At 41.2% G+C, this 15,397-nt stretch overlaps 1 protein-coding gene across 4 annotated transcripts in view; it reads left to right on the top strand.

The window, feature by feature from the left end:
- Positions 1–15,397, top strand: part of SDK2 (sidekick cell adhesion molecule 2) — a 1,024,610-nt gene that overhangs the window by 973,080 nt on the left and 36,133 nt on the right. For 2 of the 4 annotated variants that reach the window (XM_063961172.1, XM_063961170.1), the window contains 8 exons: positions 2,621–2,758; positions 5,731–5,892; positions 6,279–6,404; positions 7,009–7,173; positions 7,877–8,017; positions 8,106–8,244; positions 12,024–12,065; positions 12,582–12,708. In XM_063961172.1, coding sequence (XP_063817242.1) covers positions 2,621–2,758; positions 5,731–5,892; positions 6,279–6,404; positions 7,009–7,173; positions 7,877–8,017; positions 8,106–8,244; positions 12,024–12,065; positions 12,582–12,708 — 1,040 coding nt within the window. The remainder of the gene's footprint in view (positions 1–2,620; positions 2,759–5,730; positions 5,893–6,278; positions 6,405–7,008; positions 7,174–7,876; positions 8,018–8,105; positions 8,245–12,023; positions 12,066–12,581; positions 12,709–15,397) is intronic. The other 2 variants (XM_063961173.1, XM_063961171.1) reach the window with 1 other exon arrangement.

Raw genomic sequence — 15,397 nt, 5'->3', positions numbered from 1 at the left:
TGTAAGTTGTTTGATTTAAGATATTCCACATCTCTTTCTTTTAATAGATTTCCTCTGTGGTTTGTGTATTGGGGGATGAGGGTGCAGTTGTCTCTCTTAAATCATGAAATGAGAGAACCTGTAAATGCTGAAACGCTTGTTTCCGACAATATACAGTACCTAGTAAACAAAACTGTGTTTTTTTAAATATATTTTCACATCATAATACATGGAAATTCCTGATACGAAAACATGTTTCATTTCTTGTTGACAAATGATTCCTGTTCATCATACTGTCAGCTTAGAAATAAGAGCACAGTAAAACTACAGCAATGTAGACAAACAGCAGTGAAAACTAGTGCTAAAGCAATGGGCCATACTAAACACTACTACATTATGGGGCTAATTCATATTTGTATGTAAAGTGTAAACCCGATTAGTTTACACACAAATACGATGGTTGTGGGTCTGCTGAAACATAAGACCCTTTCTGTGCATATACGATATCATACACAGCCCCATGTCAGCCACAGCATGATTAACATGCTACAGCATTTGGTGGGCAGAGCTGGGGTGGCACCCAGCACCATTTCTATGGCGTGATGGGTCCAGGGTCTGCGTCGTCAGATGCAAACTTACTGGACCCAGGTGTCCTGTTCCGACGGCTAGCCTGAGGAAGCTTCAGTTTACATAGGCTGACCGGTGCCTAAAAACATTGTGATCACGACCGATGATCGCTATGGTGATCCGATGCTACGTCCTCATATGCAGCCCTCGGATCTCACAAATGCAAACAGGAGGCGTCCATCTCCTACAGACACTTCCTGCTGCCTTTCAGTTCTAACTACACCGAATTACACAGTCGCTTCCTTTGCAGCTATGCAATTCCTAATAAACATAAATGAGGACCTATATGTCCTATAACTATACATTATTACCAGTTATTTATATAGCACACACATATTCCGCAGCGCTGTACAGAGAATATTTGTCCATTCACATCAGTCCCTGCCCCAGTGAAGCTTACAGTCTAGGGGGTCATTCAGGCTCGATCGCTGCTGTGCTTTTTCGCACAGCAGCGATCGGGTCTGAATTGCGCATGCGCCGGCACTGCAGTGCACCAACGCATGCCAGACAGCCAACTGCTGTCTTTAGCTAGCGATCACCTCTGCCTGACGACAGGCAGAGGCGGGAGGGGGCGGGGCGGTGGCATTAAGCCGCCATTTAGGGGGCACGCTGTGCGATGCTTTTGTACATCTGCAAAGGGTCAGGGACTGACATGCGGGGTGGGCTTGCCCTGTGCTGGGCGTCCCCCCGCATGTCAGTGTGCCTGATCGTAGCCCTGCAAAATCACAGCTACGATCAACTCTGAATCGCCCCTTATATTCACTACCACATAAACATGCGCACACATACACTACACACTAGGGTTCATTTTAGTTGTGAGCCAATTATCAGTATATTTTTGGATTATGGGAGGAACCCCACGCAAACACAGGGAGAATATACAAACTCCACGCAGGTCCACGGTGAGAATCAGAGCCATGACCTCCGTGCTGTGAGGCAGTAATGTTAACCATTACACCATCCATGCTGCCCACAGTGTGTGGTGGGTGTGTTGTTTCTTATTCTGCGGTCACATTCCTCTGTGGAATATTTCATTCCACATGAAAGTGGTCAGGGATTGTTTATAGAATTCTTATATACAGCTAGTACAATTGGCATCTCTGACTTAGGTAAAACGTGCAAAAATAAATGATTGTAAATGAAGTGGTCACATCATGCCAGTAACAATACAGTAAGTTTGCATGGGAATCAGGAAAGAAGCCAGAAAGCATCATGGGTAGAGTCAGATTAGCGTGGCGGCCATTTCCTTCTGGGCTGGTGCTGCTGTCTTGTCTGTCGGGGCTGGCTCAGTACTCTGATTAGTTATTTATCATAATGGTCCCAATATACTGATTGGTGCATTGTGCTGACCGTTGTTAAATGCAGTATACCATATGTTATGTTCTCATGTGTGTGATTTTTTTTTATACTCTTGTTCCTCATGTCGCCACTATTCATTTGTGACAAATAACAATAGAGTTTATGGATTGCGAGATGTTGGCTTCTGTCATACTGCATGTTTACTATTGCATTATTATACTACATGTTTACTATTGCATCATTATACTGCATGTTTACTATTGCATTATTATACTACATGTTTACTATTGCATCATTATACTGCATGTTTACTATTGCAATAAAAGTACTATATGATGATTTATTAAAATAAGTGTAATGATGGATATCTATGATCGCTCCAGTTATAAAGGTATAGCGCTACATACTAATGGAGACTGTGATTCTGCTATGACTAGCTGGACAGATGTTTTACCTTAGTAATCGTAAACTTTATACAAAAAAAATGCACTTACTTTTAAGGTTCATTAAAGGGGTTCTGAATTACTGGAAAATGTCCTTCTCTCACTGGGTTGTGCTCTCATCTATGCTCACCTCACCCCATTCTGTTGAACTGCCCCATGAAGCTACTTCTACAACCACGTACTGTACATGCAGTCTGGCTACTGTAAGCTATGTCTGTGTGCTGCTCATGTTGTGATGGGTTTGGATGATCCTCAGTCTGTTTTCCTCACAGCTCCCAGTGCCCCTGCATCACTTAGATTCAGTGAGCTGACTACCACATCTGTGAATGTATCATGGGATGCACCCGTTTATCCTAATGGAATTTTGGAAGGATACAGATTGGTGTATGAGCCCTGCACCCCAGTAGATGGTAAGTCAGGCTCCAGTTATGCCGATACAGCCTAACACTTTATGCAAGTTTACAATGCAGTGATCTAAGTGCTCATACCCATTGTTTCTTATTAGATGTTTTTGTATTCTATTTAACACTAATAATGGGTTTTATACTAGAAACCATTGTTGTTAGTGTTGCCAAACCAGGGCCGTAACTGGGGGGGGGGGGGGGGGGGGGGGCGCGCTAAGAGGGCATGCGCCCCGGGTGCAGGATTTGAGGGGGCGCCAAGGAGTTACAGAGGAGCAGGATTTTTTTGTTTTTTTTTACCGGCAGTGCTGTGCTGCTCCATTGAGACAGTAGACCGCTCCCAGGGCAATGTATCTAACCCACCTGTCTGCCCGCAGATGGCTCCGATGCTGTGCGGGTGAGCTCCAGTACCTGGGATCTCTCCCATGTCGGCTTCTGCCTTAAATGCTCTTCTTTGCCATGCAGTGCTGCAACTAGCGTGCAGTGCACCGTACAAGCTGTAGAAGCGCACTGTGCTCGCAGTTAGCAGTATCAATCTCCGCTTTGCCTCCCAGATGTGGGGATTTGGTGTGGTTTATAGGGGGGTGTAGTACAGTGATGTAGTGTACCATATAGGTTATGTAGTGTAGTAATGTATTGCAGTATATAGGGGCATGTAGTGCACTGATGTGGTGTAGCATGTAAGGGGATGTAGTGTAGTGATGTAGTGTAGCATATAGGGTATGTAGTGCAGTGCATAGGGGCATGTAGTGTAGTGATGTAGTTCAGCGTGTAGGAGATGTAGTATAGCAGCAGTGGCCAACCTGTGGCTCTTGAGCCGCATGCGGCTCTTTCTGTATTCAAAGGTGGCTCCCGACACGCTAAGTCACTTGACCACAACAGATCTGGAAACCGCTGCACTCTAGACAGACATGCAGCAGCAGCACTACAGGGTCTGAGAACTGAGGGTGCCAGATACTAAAGGTGAGACATACAGAAGACACACAAGTGGCTGCTGCAATGGCACGAGTTGGGTTGGGGGGTGTAGTGACAGTAGCGGGAGCTAGTTGGAGTGACACATGGGGGAGCTGGCTGGAGTGACATAGGAGGGTGCTAGCAGGAGTGACACATGGGGCAGCTGGCTGGATTTTATGTGGACCTGTCTTTTTTTAATTCTTTTATGTAGAAGTGGCTTTTTCAATGTATTTTATGTTGGATCTGTCTTTAAAGATTTATTTTATGGGGATCTTGTTTTTTAAATGTATTTTATACCAGGGGCAAGGCCTAGCAGGCACAAGGCCACACCCCATTTTTATATGCACGCCTTTGCCGCTATGTCAGCTCTTTGACATACCTAACGTGATTTTTTGGCTCTTTGTCTCTGACTGGTTGGCCACCCTTGTAGTATAGTGATGTAGTGCAGTGGATGGAGGAATGTAGTGCAGTGATGAAGTGTTATGATATAATGCAATGTATGGGGACACACGGAGGAGCATGTAGTTGAACTTGCTCATGGGGCATGTGACGCATAGGGCATTTGAGGCACATAGAGGAATATTGTCCAGTAGTATCCCCTTTTTTCCAAATTTTTGATAATCTGATAATTTTAGTCTGATAGAATTTTTTTTGTGCTTTGTTTTTTTGGGGGGAGGGCGCCAAATTACTGCCTTGCCCCGGGTGACGAAAATCCTAGTTTTGGCCCTGGCCAAACCCATTGCTATTCTAATAGTGTTCTGTTTGCATTCCAGTTTGGTTTACAGATTGGTCTAAGCCTTGGAGCCTTACTAAGCCTTGGATGGAGATAAAGTACCAGCCAATCAGCTCCTAACTGCCAAGTCACAGGCTGTGTTAGAAAAATGACAGTTAGGTGCTGATTGGCACTTTATCTCCACCCAAAGCTTAGTAAATAGACCAAATTACCGATTTTTGGATTTTATTAAATGTAAATGTTTTTGGGAAAAATACAGTAAGCTCCAAACGCTAGTAAAGCCTTGTGGGTATGAGGCCTAGAGGAGATGTTCAACATTATACTGGAAGCCTTGATGAAAAAGCTCAAATAGCTAAACATACTGAATAATTAGATACTATTGTACATTTGCTTAAACATGCTTAGACTGATTAACTATCATGTCTGAATGCTGGGCGCAGAGCACACCACGTCACAAAGTAATTGTTTTTGTTGGAATACATAATAGACATGCTTTGGAAATACTTGTACTGAAAAATGTATTGAGAATTTCACATTTATAATTTATTATGTATTCTCAATATTGAAATCATTATGTGACTATAGTATTATCTATGAATAAATACTAGTTACAGTACCAGTGACCCCTGCGCTTTCATTCACATTACCAGTGCATCCCCGAAGGTGCGTCCACAACATGATTGACAGTGGTGGGTGGGTGGCGATGCAGTGTTTTGAGCCGAAATGGGGCGCGCTGGGAGTCTTTATGGGGCGGCTGCGTGACATCACAAGCAGCCGCTCTGATCAAAAAAATGGCGACTGACCTCCTGACCACACAGCACTGGTAGGGGTCGACTTTAATTTGATGCGTGATTGTGAGGTGGCGCTACACATGCTGGACGGCCTTGCAATGTGCTGGGCGGCCCCCAGCATGTGAGGAGATGGATCTTACAAGTATCTAGTTCTGACATTTATTTGTCCATACTAGCCAAATCACAATGAACTAAATTTTATCTGTAGTGTTTGTATTATCAGCTACAGCATGTCCACCTTACCAACTGCAACAATAAAGGAGAATATTATACTACTTGTGACATTTGGGTGCAGTCCAGAATCCTTCCTAAAGTCACACAAATTACCAACTACTAGACTGGTTCTTCATCTCAGATATAGAGACTGCAAGTAAAAATGATTTAGAGTTTATGAACTGAAAATATCATTTCCTGACCTATTCTTTACATTTTCAATACATTTTCTCCTACAAAACACTTGATTGTTGTCTTTCTGTATTTTTTCTCACTACCCTATCTCCCAGGAATTAGTAAGATCGTAACAGTGGATGTAAAGGGAAACAGTCCTCTTTGGATGAAGCTAAAGGATCTAGCTGAAGGAGTGACTTACCGTTTTCGAATAAGGGCCAAAACTTTCACTTATGGGCCAGACATAGAAGCTAATGTAACCACGGGACCAGGAGATGGTAAATGCCTTCAACAAAGCAAGAACTGTGCCCTCAAGCTGTATTTTGTGGGACATACTGTACATTTGCCCTTCCTCTAAAAATCAGAAGAGAGGATGTAATAGCGCATGTTGCAATGATATGTACAACATCACTCTATTAACTGAGGCTGCAGTCATTTAGTAGACCAGTCCAAACTTCCAGGCAGCAAAGGGTACAATTTTGGAGTGAGACAAAATGATAGGGCTTCCTGAATCATGAGAAGTTTTAAAATGTTTTATTCTTATTGATCAACTTACCATATCTATAATAAGATACTAAATCAGCCTATGTTTTTTCAGATGTATATGTTATTTAAGTGAAATAGAGATACATTTATTCATTTTCTTTAAAAAACTGTTTTTCAGGTGCTCCAGGACCACCGGGTGTCCCATCTATTTCTAGATACAGTTCATTAATCGGCATCCAATGGTCAAGTGGGGATCCGGGAAAGAGCCCTATTACCAGATACGTTATAGAGGCCAGGCCATCAGGTATGCACCATGATCATAAAATACTGCTCATGAACGCAGTTAAAGATATACAGTATTAACACTGAGGAATAATTTCCTGGGAAAAAAGGCTATTACTGCGATTTTTGCCCAATGGTCATTATCGGGCAATCCAATTGTAGCCCAATTTGGCTGAAAAATGTGTATTGACTGCCCCGGGCATGTGAAGAAAATAAAATTATTCTGTTGGCCCCGGGATAATTGATTCCCCCCCCCTGGGGGGATCAATTAGCCATGGTAAATTACAGCGGATAATTGGATATTGCCCTAAATCTAAGTCCTGTATATTTAATACTTATATAGGATAAAATGTTCAGACTAGGACACATGATTGAGCAGTCTCCATAGCTACTGTAGACACCATGAATCTGCCTGACATAGTGTTTTTATAATTCAGAAGGTTACGGTAGCTGGTGCTTTTACTTTCAGTGTCTCACTGTAGACATTTAGAATATACTTAGTCATGTCCCCAATGGAGTGCTACGTCAGCAGTGCTGTGTGTGCTTCTTTATATAGTATTGTATTTGCTTACTTTTTATGTGTACTTTTAAAATGAGTGTAGCTATGTTTTATCTCCTCTATTTAGATGAAGGACTATGGGACATTCTCATCAAGGACATTCCAAAGGAGGCAACTTCATACACCTTTAACATGGACATCCTAAAACAGGGAGTGAGCTATGACTTCCGTGTGATTGCTGTCAATGACTATGGATATGGAACACCCAGCCCACCCTCCACATCTGTGTCAGGTAATACATAGACCTTTCTCATCTGAATAGTGATTACCATAAAACTTTTAGAATTTTCGGGTATAAGTTGACCTCATTTAGTTGGGAGCCTACACTAACACTTTCTGTTTATAAAATGATGCTTACCACTATTAGAGGGAGATGTACCAAACCTCCTAAAGAGTACCGATGGAGGTGGACATAGCAACCAATGAGATTCTAGCTATCATTTTTCTAGAACATTCTACAAAATGATAGCTAGATTCTGATTGGTTGCTATGAGCATACATCCACTGGTCCACTTTAGACGGTTTGAGAATTATCCCGCATAGTGCCTTTAAACTACCCATACCATTGGTATGCAAGACTAGAAAATCACCTATGGTTAGATGGGTGGGGTGCTGACCAAATGTCATCATTCTTGTTGTGGTAGATGGACATCCACAGTTCCATTATGTAATTTATATTCATGTAGACTTTTATCATGGGTTGTGGTTTGTTGGTAATCAGCATGGAAATGAGGGTGTGCAGACCTTCATCCTCTGAGTTTTGTGTGTACAGAATCTATTGTATATACTGTATGTATGTATATATATATATATATATATATATATATATATATATATACACAGTATTCTATTCTGGGAAGCACACTGAGGAGAGCCAGTTCTCCTTATCACCTTATCACTGGTAACTAATTTTGTGAATTTTTGTGTTATTACAGCCACAAAAGCAAACCCTTTCTATGAAGAGTGGTGGTTCTTGGTTGTCATTGCGCTCATTGGGCTCATCTTTATCCTTCTGCTGGTGTTTGCTTTGATCATCCGGGGACAGAGCAAAAAGTATGCCAAAAAATCTGATTCAGGTGAGAAATCTGTCTGGTTTTCGGCTAGCCACAAGGTCTCTTAGTATATTGATTTGTTCGTCCTCAACAATACTTTTTGTCCACACAGCCTGTAATCCTAAAAACAGCAACCTCTGCCACGGAGAGATGGTCAGTCTTGATGAGAGTCGATTCCCTGCTCTAGAACTGAACAACCGCCGACTCTCTGTAAAGAATTCTTTCTGCAGGAAGAATGGTATATACACAAGGTGAGACGATTGTGTACTGGATTATTTTGTGGTCCTACAATGAAGTAGTAGCCATATCACATTTTAGCAGGCTAAAAGATGGTGACAATAGGTGTCAACAACTGTGAAACAAATTGTGACCATAAGCAGAAACTTATCTGGCAGTGTATTTGGAGACATGCGGGGGGGAGGGGGGGTTCTACAATGGTTGACAAGTGGGGGAATGGACGTGTTAATATATCATTCTATGTTTTTTGTTAAAAAGGAACATACCAAGTAGATGCTTTCACTCAATAAATTGTTGCATGAGAAAGCTCTTAGTCTAGGAACAAATGAAACTCATTTATACACAGAAAGGGTTTGTATTACTGTACTGTAGTGAATAAGTTTCAGTGCTGAGAGCTTCCACTTTACAGCTGAATGGCTAGAACAGGGCGCGTCATGCATCAGAGTTGTCTTTCCTTCTTGATATTCTCATCTCGTTCTAGCAGTGTTCAGTCCGGTCCTCCTGCTGGTGGAAGCACAAAGGCTGCTCTGTTAGGAACATTACAGCTCTTATTAAGGGAAAATAGGGAGTGTACAAGGAGATGCCTTGTAGAGTGTTACAGGCTGGCATTGGCAAGTACTTGAAAAAGTCTCTGGAGCAATCTAGCAAATGGTACTTGCACTAGAATGATGTACTTGGGGGTAGTTTGTTTGATGGGATTAAGAAATGATTTTGTTCTGTGTCTTCCTTTTATTTGTCTGTATCAGGTGGATATGTAAAGTGAGGAGGGAACTATAAACATGATGCAGACTACTAAAAGGTTGCATATTTGGAGATGGTTTAGTATGATGGGGATAATTCTGAGTTGATCGCAGCAGCAAGTTTGTTAGCAATTGGGCAAACCATGTGTACTGCAGGGGGGGCAGATATAACATTTGCAGAGAGAGTTAGATTTGGGTGGGTTATTTTGTTTCTGTGCAGGGTAAATACTGGCTGCTTTATTTTTACACTACAATTTAGATTTCAGTTTGAACACACCCCACCCAAATCTAACTCTCTCTGCACATGTTATATCTGCCTCTCCTGCAGTGCACATGGTTTTGCCCCACTGCTAACAAATTTGCTGCTGCGATCAAGAATTAGGCCCGATATACCTACAATCAAAATACCGACAGTCAAATTACCGACAGCAATTGACCGATGGTCAAAATCCTGATAAGGCCAAAATACTGACATGGTCATAATACCGACATTTAAAATACCAACAAGGTCAAAATACTGTCATTTAAAATGACGACAGGTCAAAAAGTCGACACAAGTTTTTCAGTGTTTTTTTTTTTGGGTGTGTATGTCGACATAGGTCAACATGCACACCGTATAAGTGTACCACGTCTCCTTGCATGGCTCGCTGCACTCGCCATGCTTCTGGCATGGTGCCTCGCTGCGCTCAGCACACTATTATATTCCCCATCCAGGTCCACAGGGATGGTAAAGTATGAACAAGTCGGTTTCAATGAAAAAACCATGTCGACTTTTTGACCTGTCGACATTTTAAATGTCTATTTTTACCTTGTTTTTTTAAATGTCTGTATTTTGACCATGTCGGGATTTTGATTGTAGGTAAACTGATCGCATCTCATTTGGAGAATATATAATACAAGAGAATATGTAAATTTTTAAGTCAGACGCACATGGCTATTTGATTGGCTGTTATGAGGTTTTTATTTTTACAATAGTTAAAATATAAAACTATATTCGTCTTGTTTTTCTTCCATGTCTTCAAATTAAAATTATTATGTACCCTGTGCAGTTTTGTGCATTTAGAAATTTGAAGTAAGTGTTGTCATAGACTACAAGTTGATCCATTATAAACAAGAATGTAGGATTTATGTAACATGTCCACTGAATGGCAGGAATTTAGATGTTTGCCAGACATTTGAAAATGAGACATTTATCTGATATTTCTCACTCACAATCTGAATTATCCTTCATAATCGGTTATTTCAATTGGTATAAATACAGTTTATTCGCAAAATGATCTCTAAGTACACAATATTGGTATGTCAGTATTGTATTTAATGTTATTATAACCATCACCTGCAGTGTCATTATCACAGATATAGGGGTATATTCAGTACCTGTCGAATCCTTTCTGACGGAAAGGATCCGGCAGGTCAGTATTCAGTGCCGCAGCCAAATCCGACAGATTTGGCCCGTTCCCGACACTGCCAATCCGACTTTTTTTAAAGTTGGATTGACGTAGGGGTTAATTCTGAGTTGATTGCAGCAGCAAGTTTGTTAGCAGTTGGGCAAAACCATGTGCACTGCAGGGGGCACAGATATGACCTTTGCAGAGAGTTAGATTTGGGTGGGTTATTTTGTTTCTGTGCAGGGTAAATACTGGCTGCTTTATTTTTACACTGCAATTTAGATTTCAGTTTGAATACACCCCACCCAAATCTAACTCACTCTGCACATGTTACATCTAACCCCCCCCCCCCCCCCCCCCCCCTGCAGTGCACATGGTTTTGCCCAACTGCTAACAAATTTGCTGCTGCCATCAACTCAGAATTAGGCCCATTGTCGGAAACGGGGCTAAAACCTGTCAGGTTTGTCCACGCTTCCGACAATACACGCGGCTCGACGGACCTGCGTGTATTCCGTCAGGCTTCCAACTAATCGTATTTCCCGACTTTTTGGAAAAAATGGGGCCCTAATGAATAGGTCGGAACCCCTTCCAACCTAACTCTGTCAGAAGCTGCCGTCTTTCCGACAAGACGCCAGCTTCCGACACTTATTGAATACACCCCATAGGGTGTCATGGTAGTACAGTGGTCAGCATTGTCATCAGAGCTATATTTATTTATGGTACTACACATTGAATGCATACACCCTAGATGAGTAAAGCCGGGTACACACTGGGCAATGCTGAAATGCCTGTACACACTGAACGTTATCATTCAAGGATAACAATCAGTGACCTCACCGCCGGCATTCCCGGACATGCAGCTCAGCATGACATTGACGGGTTAAGCTGCATTTCAGTTCAATATTGGTGATCACTGAACGACATGCGGGAGCGCGCATCGTTCATCGTTCAGCAATATTACCACCACACACTGGACGATATAAGTCTAAAAATAAATTATAATGACATTTATGTCATTATCGTTTATTTTTTTTAGGCTGAAATCGCCCAGTGTGTACCCGGATTAAGTGTGCCTCACACATTCCCTTTATCCAAAGCTTCCAACAATCATTAGTAGTACTGGGGGAACCACAAAATAAGAAAAGTAAATAATATAGGCATGAACTATGTATTTGCATCCCCATAAACAGTAATAAATATGAGAGTTGTCTACCAGAGTGTTCCATCACAACATGTGGTTTGAGGATTTTATTACAAAGCAAGGCGCTATCTGCGTGAATCTTGCGTGTTCTCCCTGTGTTCATGTGGTTAATTACATTGTAATCTCAACTATGGCAGGAACTGATGAGCCAGAGTAATATTCTTTCATTATATAAGAAAAACTTAGATGCACACATACACATCCAACTGTTCATTTCCTATATAATTACCAGTATATAATAGTGTATTGGGAAGCAACCTATTATTTATGACCACATATGGTAACTAGCATTGTTTATAAAGTGCTCATATTGATGTCCAGATTTGTGTCATTCTCAGTGAACTAATTACATCACTTTGTGAATGTATCTCATCCTTTACACGTTTGTAATAATAATTATATGAATAAACATGTTCGGCCAAATTGCTGACAGACGATCAACTCAATCTAAATTTATTTGCTAGGTGTGTGGCCGGTGCACTGGGAAACGCTTGCTTTGCCCACAGGTGTGTGACTAGGTTTATTCATACTATTACATACTGATCTGCTGCTGGTAGTTTAGTTTAATTGCCTCTTTATATTGTATATTTAAGCTAAACTACAAATAATCCAGTTCAGGATATTTGTGGTAAATACTGTGATCGCTGAGGCAGTATCTTATTTCTGTGCCCACCGTACTCCCTGACAGTAATCCCAGTGTAGGGGGAGGTTCTCTTCTGTCTGAAATGGCTGGTAATAGTAAATTGTATCCAGCAGCACAATAAATGTCATACTATGTGATATACCTAATGTTGTTTCATGGCCTTACAACGTGTACATGTATATATCTTACTAGATGACCTTTTACGTGGCATAGATTTGTGTATTAGGTTTAGCTGACCTTTATTTTCATGTTTATATGTAGTACATTCATACAAAGCTTACTTTTTGCAAAGACACTGCTTACCAATCATGTGTCTTCTGTGGAGCTGATCCAAAAGTCTAAATAAAACTGCTTAGACAAATGTGTGTTCTCTTTTCAGGTCTCCCCCACGCCCCAGTCCTGGTAGCCTTCATTATTCAGATGAGGATGTAGCCAAATATAATGACCTAATTCCCACTGAGAGCGGCAGCCTAACTGAAAAGCCCTCCGAGGTATCAGATTCACAGGTGAGAGAAACAAAGCTTGTATAATGATAGTCACCTCCTTCTGTCTCGGTGTCCACAATCATACTTTATATAACCGCTCACTGCACTGACTCATCTCTCCGAAACATTGTACTATTACAGAGTAACTCCATTAATTATTACTATTCTCCCTCTGCAGACAGTGCACAGTCTTTAAATTACATTATTTTAAGAAGTCTATTATAGCATGGTATGTTAACTGTTCTTGCATATAGGGCATATACATGACTGTGTTGGCATATTGGCAAGGTAAAATTTACTGTGTTTATTTTATTGCACTCAGGGCTTCATTTATGTTCTAGAATATCAACATACTGTAGCTTGTTTCCATAATCTAGTGTGGCAGTGTTGTGGAAGTAGTATCATTGGGAGTAATTCAGACCTGATCGTAGCAGCAAATTTATTAGCAGTTGGGCAAACACATGTGCACTGCAGGGGGGTGGGCACTGGGCAGATATAACATGTGCAGAGAGAGTTAGATTTGGGTGGGTTATTTTGTTTCTGCAGGGTAAATACTGCCTGCTTTATTTTTACACTGCAATTTAAATTTCAGTTTGAACACACCACACCCAAATCTAACTCTCTCTGCACATGTTATATCTGTTCCCCCCCCCCCTTCCCCTGCAGTGCAGATGGTTTTGCCCAACTGCTAACAAATTTGCTGCTACTATCAAGTCTGAATTACCCCCATTGTTAGCAGGGATTCGGATTGAAATGCCGACGGTCGGGATTAAGTTACCCCAAGTTACCCCAATGGCCCCTTAACCCTAACCCTCCCTTCGGGCAGCCTAACCCTAACCCTTCCGGGGTTTCCTAAACCTGACTCCCCCCTGCAGCGTAAACCTGAAGCCCCCCCCCTCATGCCTTACCTGTCAGAAGGTTCGGTAGATGCCTGGGATTCCGGTGATGGGTTTGTGAGCCTATTTTGGATGCCGGTAGTGATGTGATTTTGACTGCTGGGATCCTGACCGGATCCCATTAGTAGTGGCAGTGTTGTGGAGGTGGTAACACAGTCTAGGATGGCAGGGTTGTGGAAGTAGTAGTTGGTAGTGGCAGAGTAGCGGAGGTGGTAACTTGTACCCCTTTCAGACCGCAAATGGCGAGTCGCACCCTGGAGCAGTACACGGTGCTTCCAGAATGCGACCTGCCTCGCCCCCTTTCACACCGCTGTCTCCAGCCCGGCATATTGCTGAGTTGGTGACGCACGCGGAGGTGGCGGTTGGAGATCAGATGATCTCCTAGTGCCACCCGTCCATACAGTGTGAACGGGAAACGGGTCGCATTGACCAGGCAGGTATTAAGGTCATACTTGCATAGGTTTATTCCCAAAAATGCTGGTCACTAAACAAAGTATGTAATATAGAGCTCTCTATTTTGATGTCAATTCTAAAGTATCAAGCATATCCAGCACCAATATAATACATCAGTCTTTTACCTTCATTAATGAGTGGTAACAATTATTCAGGATAAACATTATAGTAAGAGTCTATATATATATATATATATATATATATATATATCTAAGAAATTCTCATGGGAGCTCAACCACTTCAGATTTCACATACAAATGTGTTTATTTTAAAATGATTTTCTAAACAGTAAAAACTGTACTCATATAAAAATGTCAATAAAACATACACATGACTTTACTTTACAAATGGACAGTATGGACAAATATTTATCTTGATGATTTTTGGTAATATCCACATCAATTTTTCAATGAAGCGTTCAGATGTATGTTCAAATCACAAATGCGTGAATGCCCAACGCGTTTCGTCCTTACTGGACTTCATCAGGGGACGCAATCAATGAGATCAAAGTTTGTAAGATATCACATCCAGCTTTTGCCGTAGGTGTATGTAAAAATTCTCACAGATAAAGGATATTCCAATATTGGTGTCTATCATAAAAGTTCACCAATGTGTATAAACAGAAGAAAAATTGCTGTGACAGTAACAGCTGTGAATGAGAATCCTGAGAGAACACTAAGGGTATAGACTCATTTGAGTCTATCACAATATTCTTATTCTAAATTGGATTGGTCTATTTCCTACTAAAAAGGTTACTGTCACAGCAATTTTTCTTCTGTTTATACACATTGGTGAACTTTTATGATAGACACCAATATTGGAATATCCTTTATCTGTGAGAATTTTTACATACACCTACGGCAAAAGCTGGATGTGATATCTTACAAACTTTGATCTCATTGATTGCGTCCCCTGATGAAGTCCAGTAAGGACGAAACGCGTTGGGCATTCACGCATTTGTGATTTGAACATACATCTGAACGCTTCATTGAAAAATTGATGTGGATATTACCAAAAATCATCAAGATAAATATTTGTCCATACTGTCCATTTGTAAAGTAAAGTCATGTGTATGTTTTATTGACATTTTTATATGAGTACAGTTTTTACTGTTTAGAAAATCATTTTAAAATAAACACATTTGTATGTGAAATCTGAAGTGGTTGAGCTCCCATGAGAATTTCTTAGATCTGTTCCCCATTCTTTGCCTTATCTGACAAGAGGTATTTCTCAGTGGTGTGAGCTGTATAGTTTCCTAGCGCAAAAAAAAGGGGTACTTTATTTTTTGGTATATATATATATATATATATAAAGAGAGAGAGAGTTGCAAGGCCACTCCCACTTTCTCAGGAGCGCAAAGG

The sequence above is a fragment of the Pseudophryne corroboree genome, chromosome 3, assembly GCF_028390025.1.
Source record: "Pseudophryne corroboree isolate aPseCor3 chromosome 3, aPseCor3.hap2, whole genome shotgun sequence".
Classification (NCBI taxonomy): Eukaryota; Metazoa; Chordata; class Amphibia; order Anura; family Myobatrachidae; genus Pseudophryne; species Pseudophryne corroboree.
This window is presented reverse-complemented; position numbering and strand designations above follow the sequence as displayed.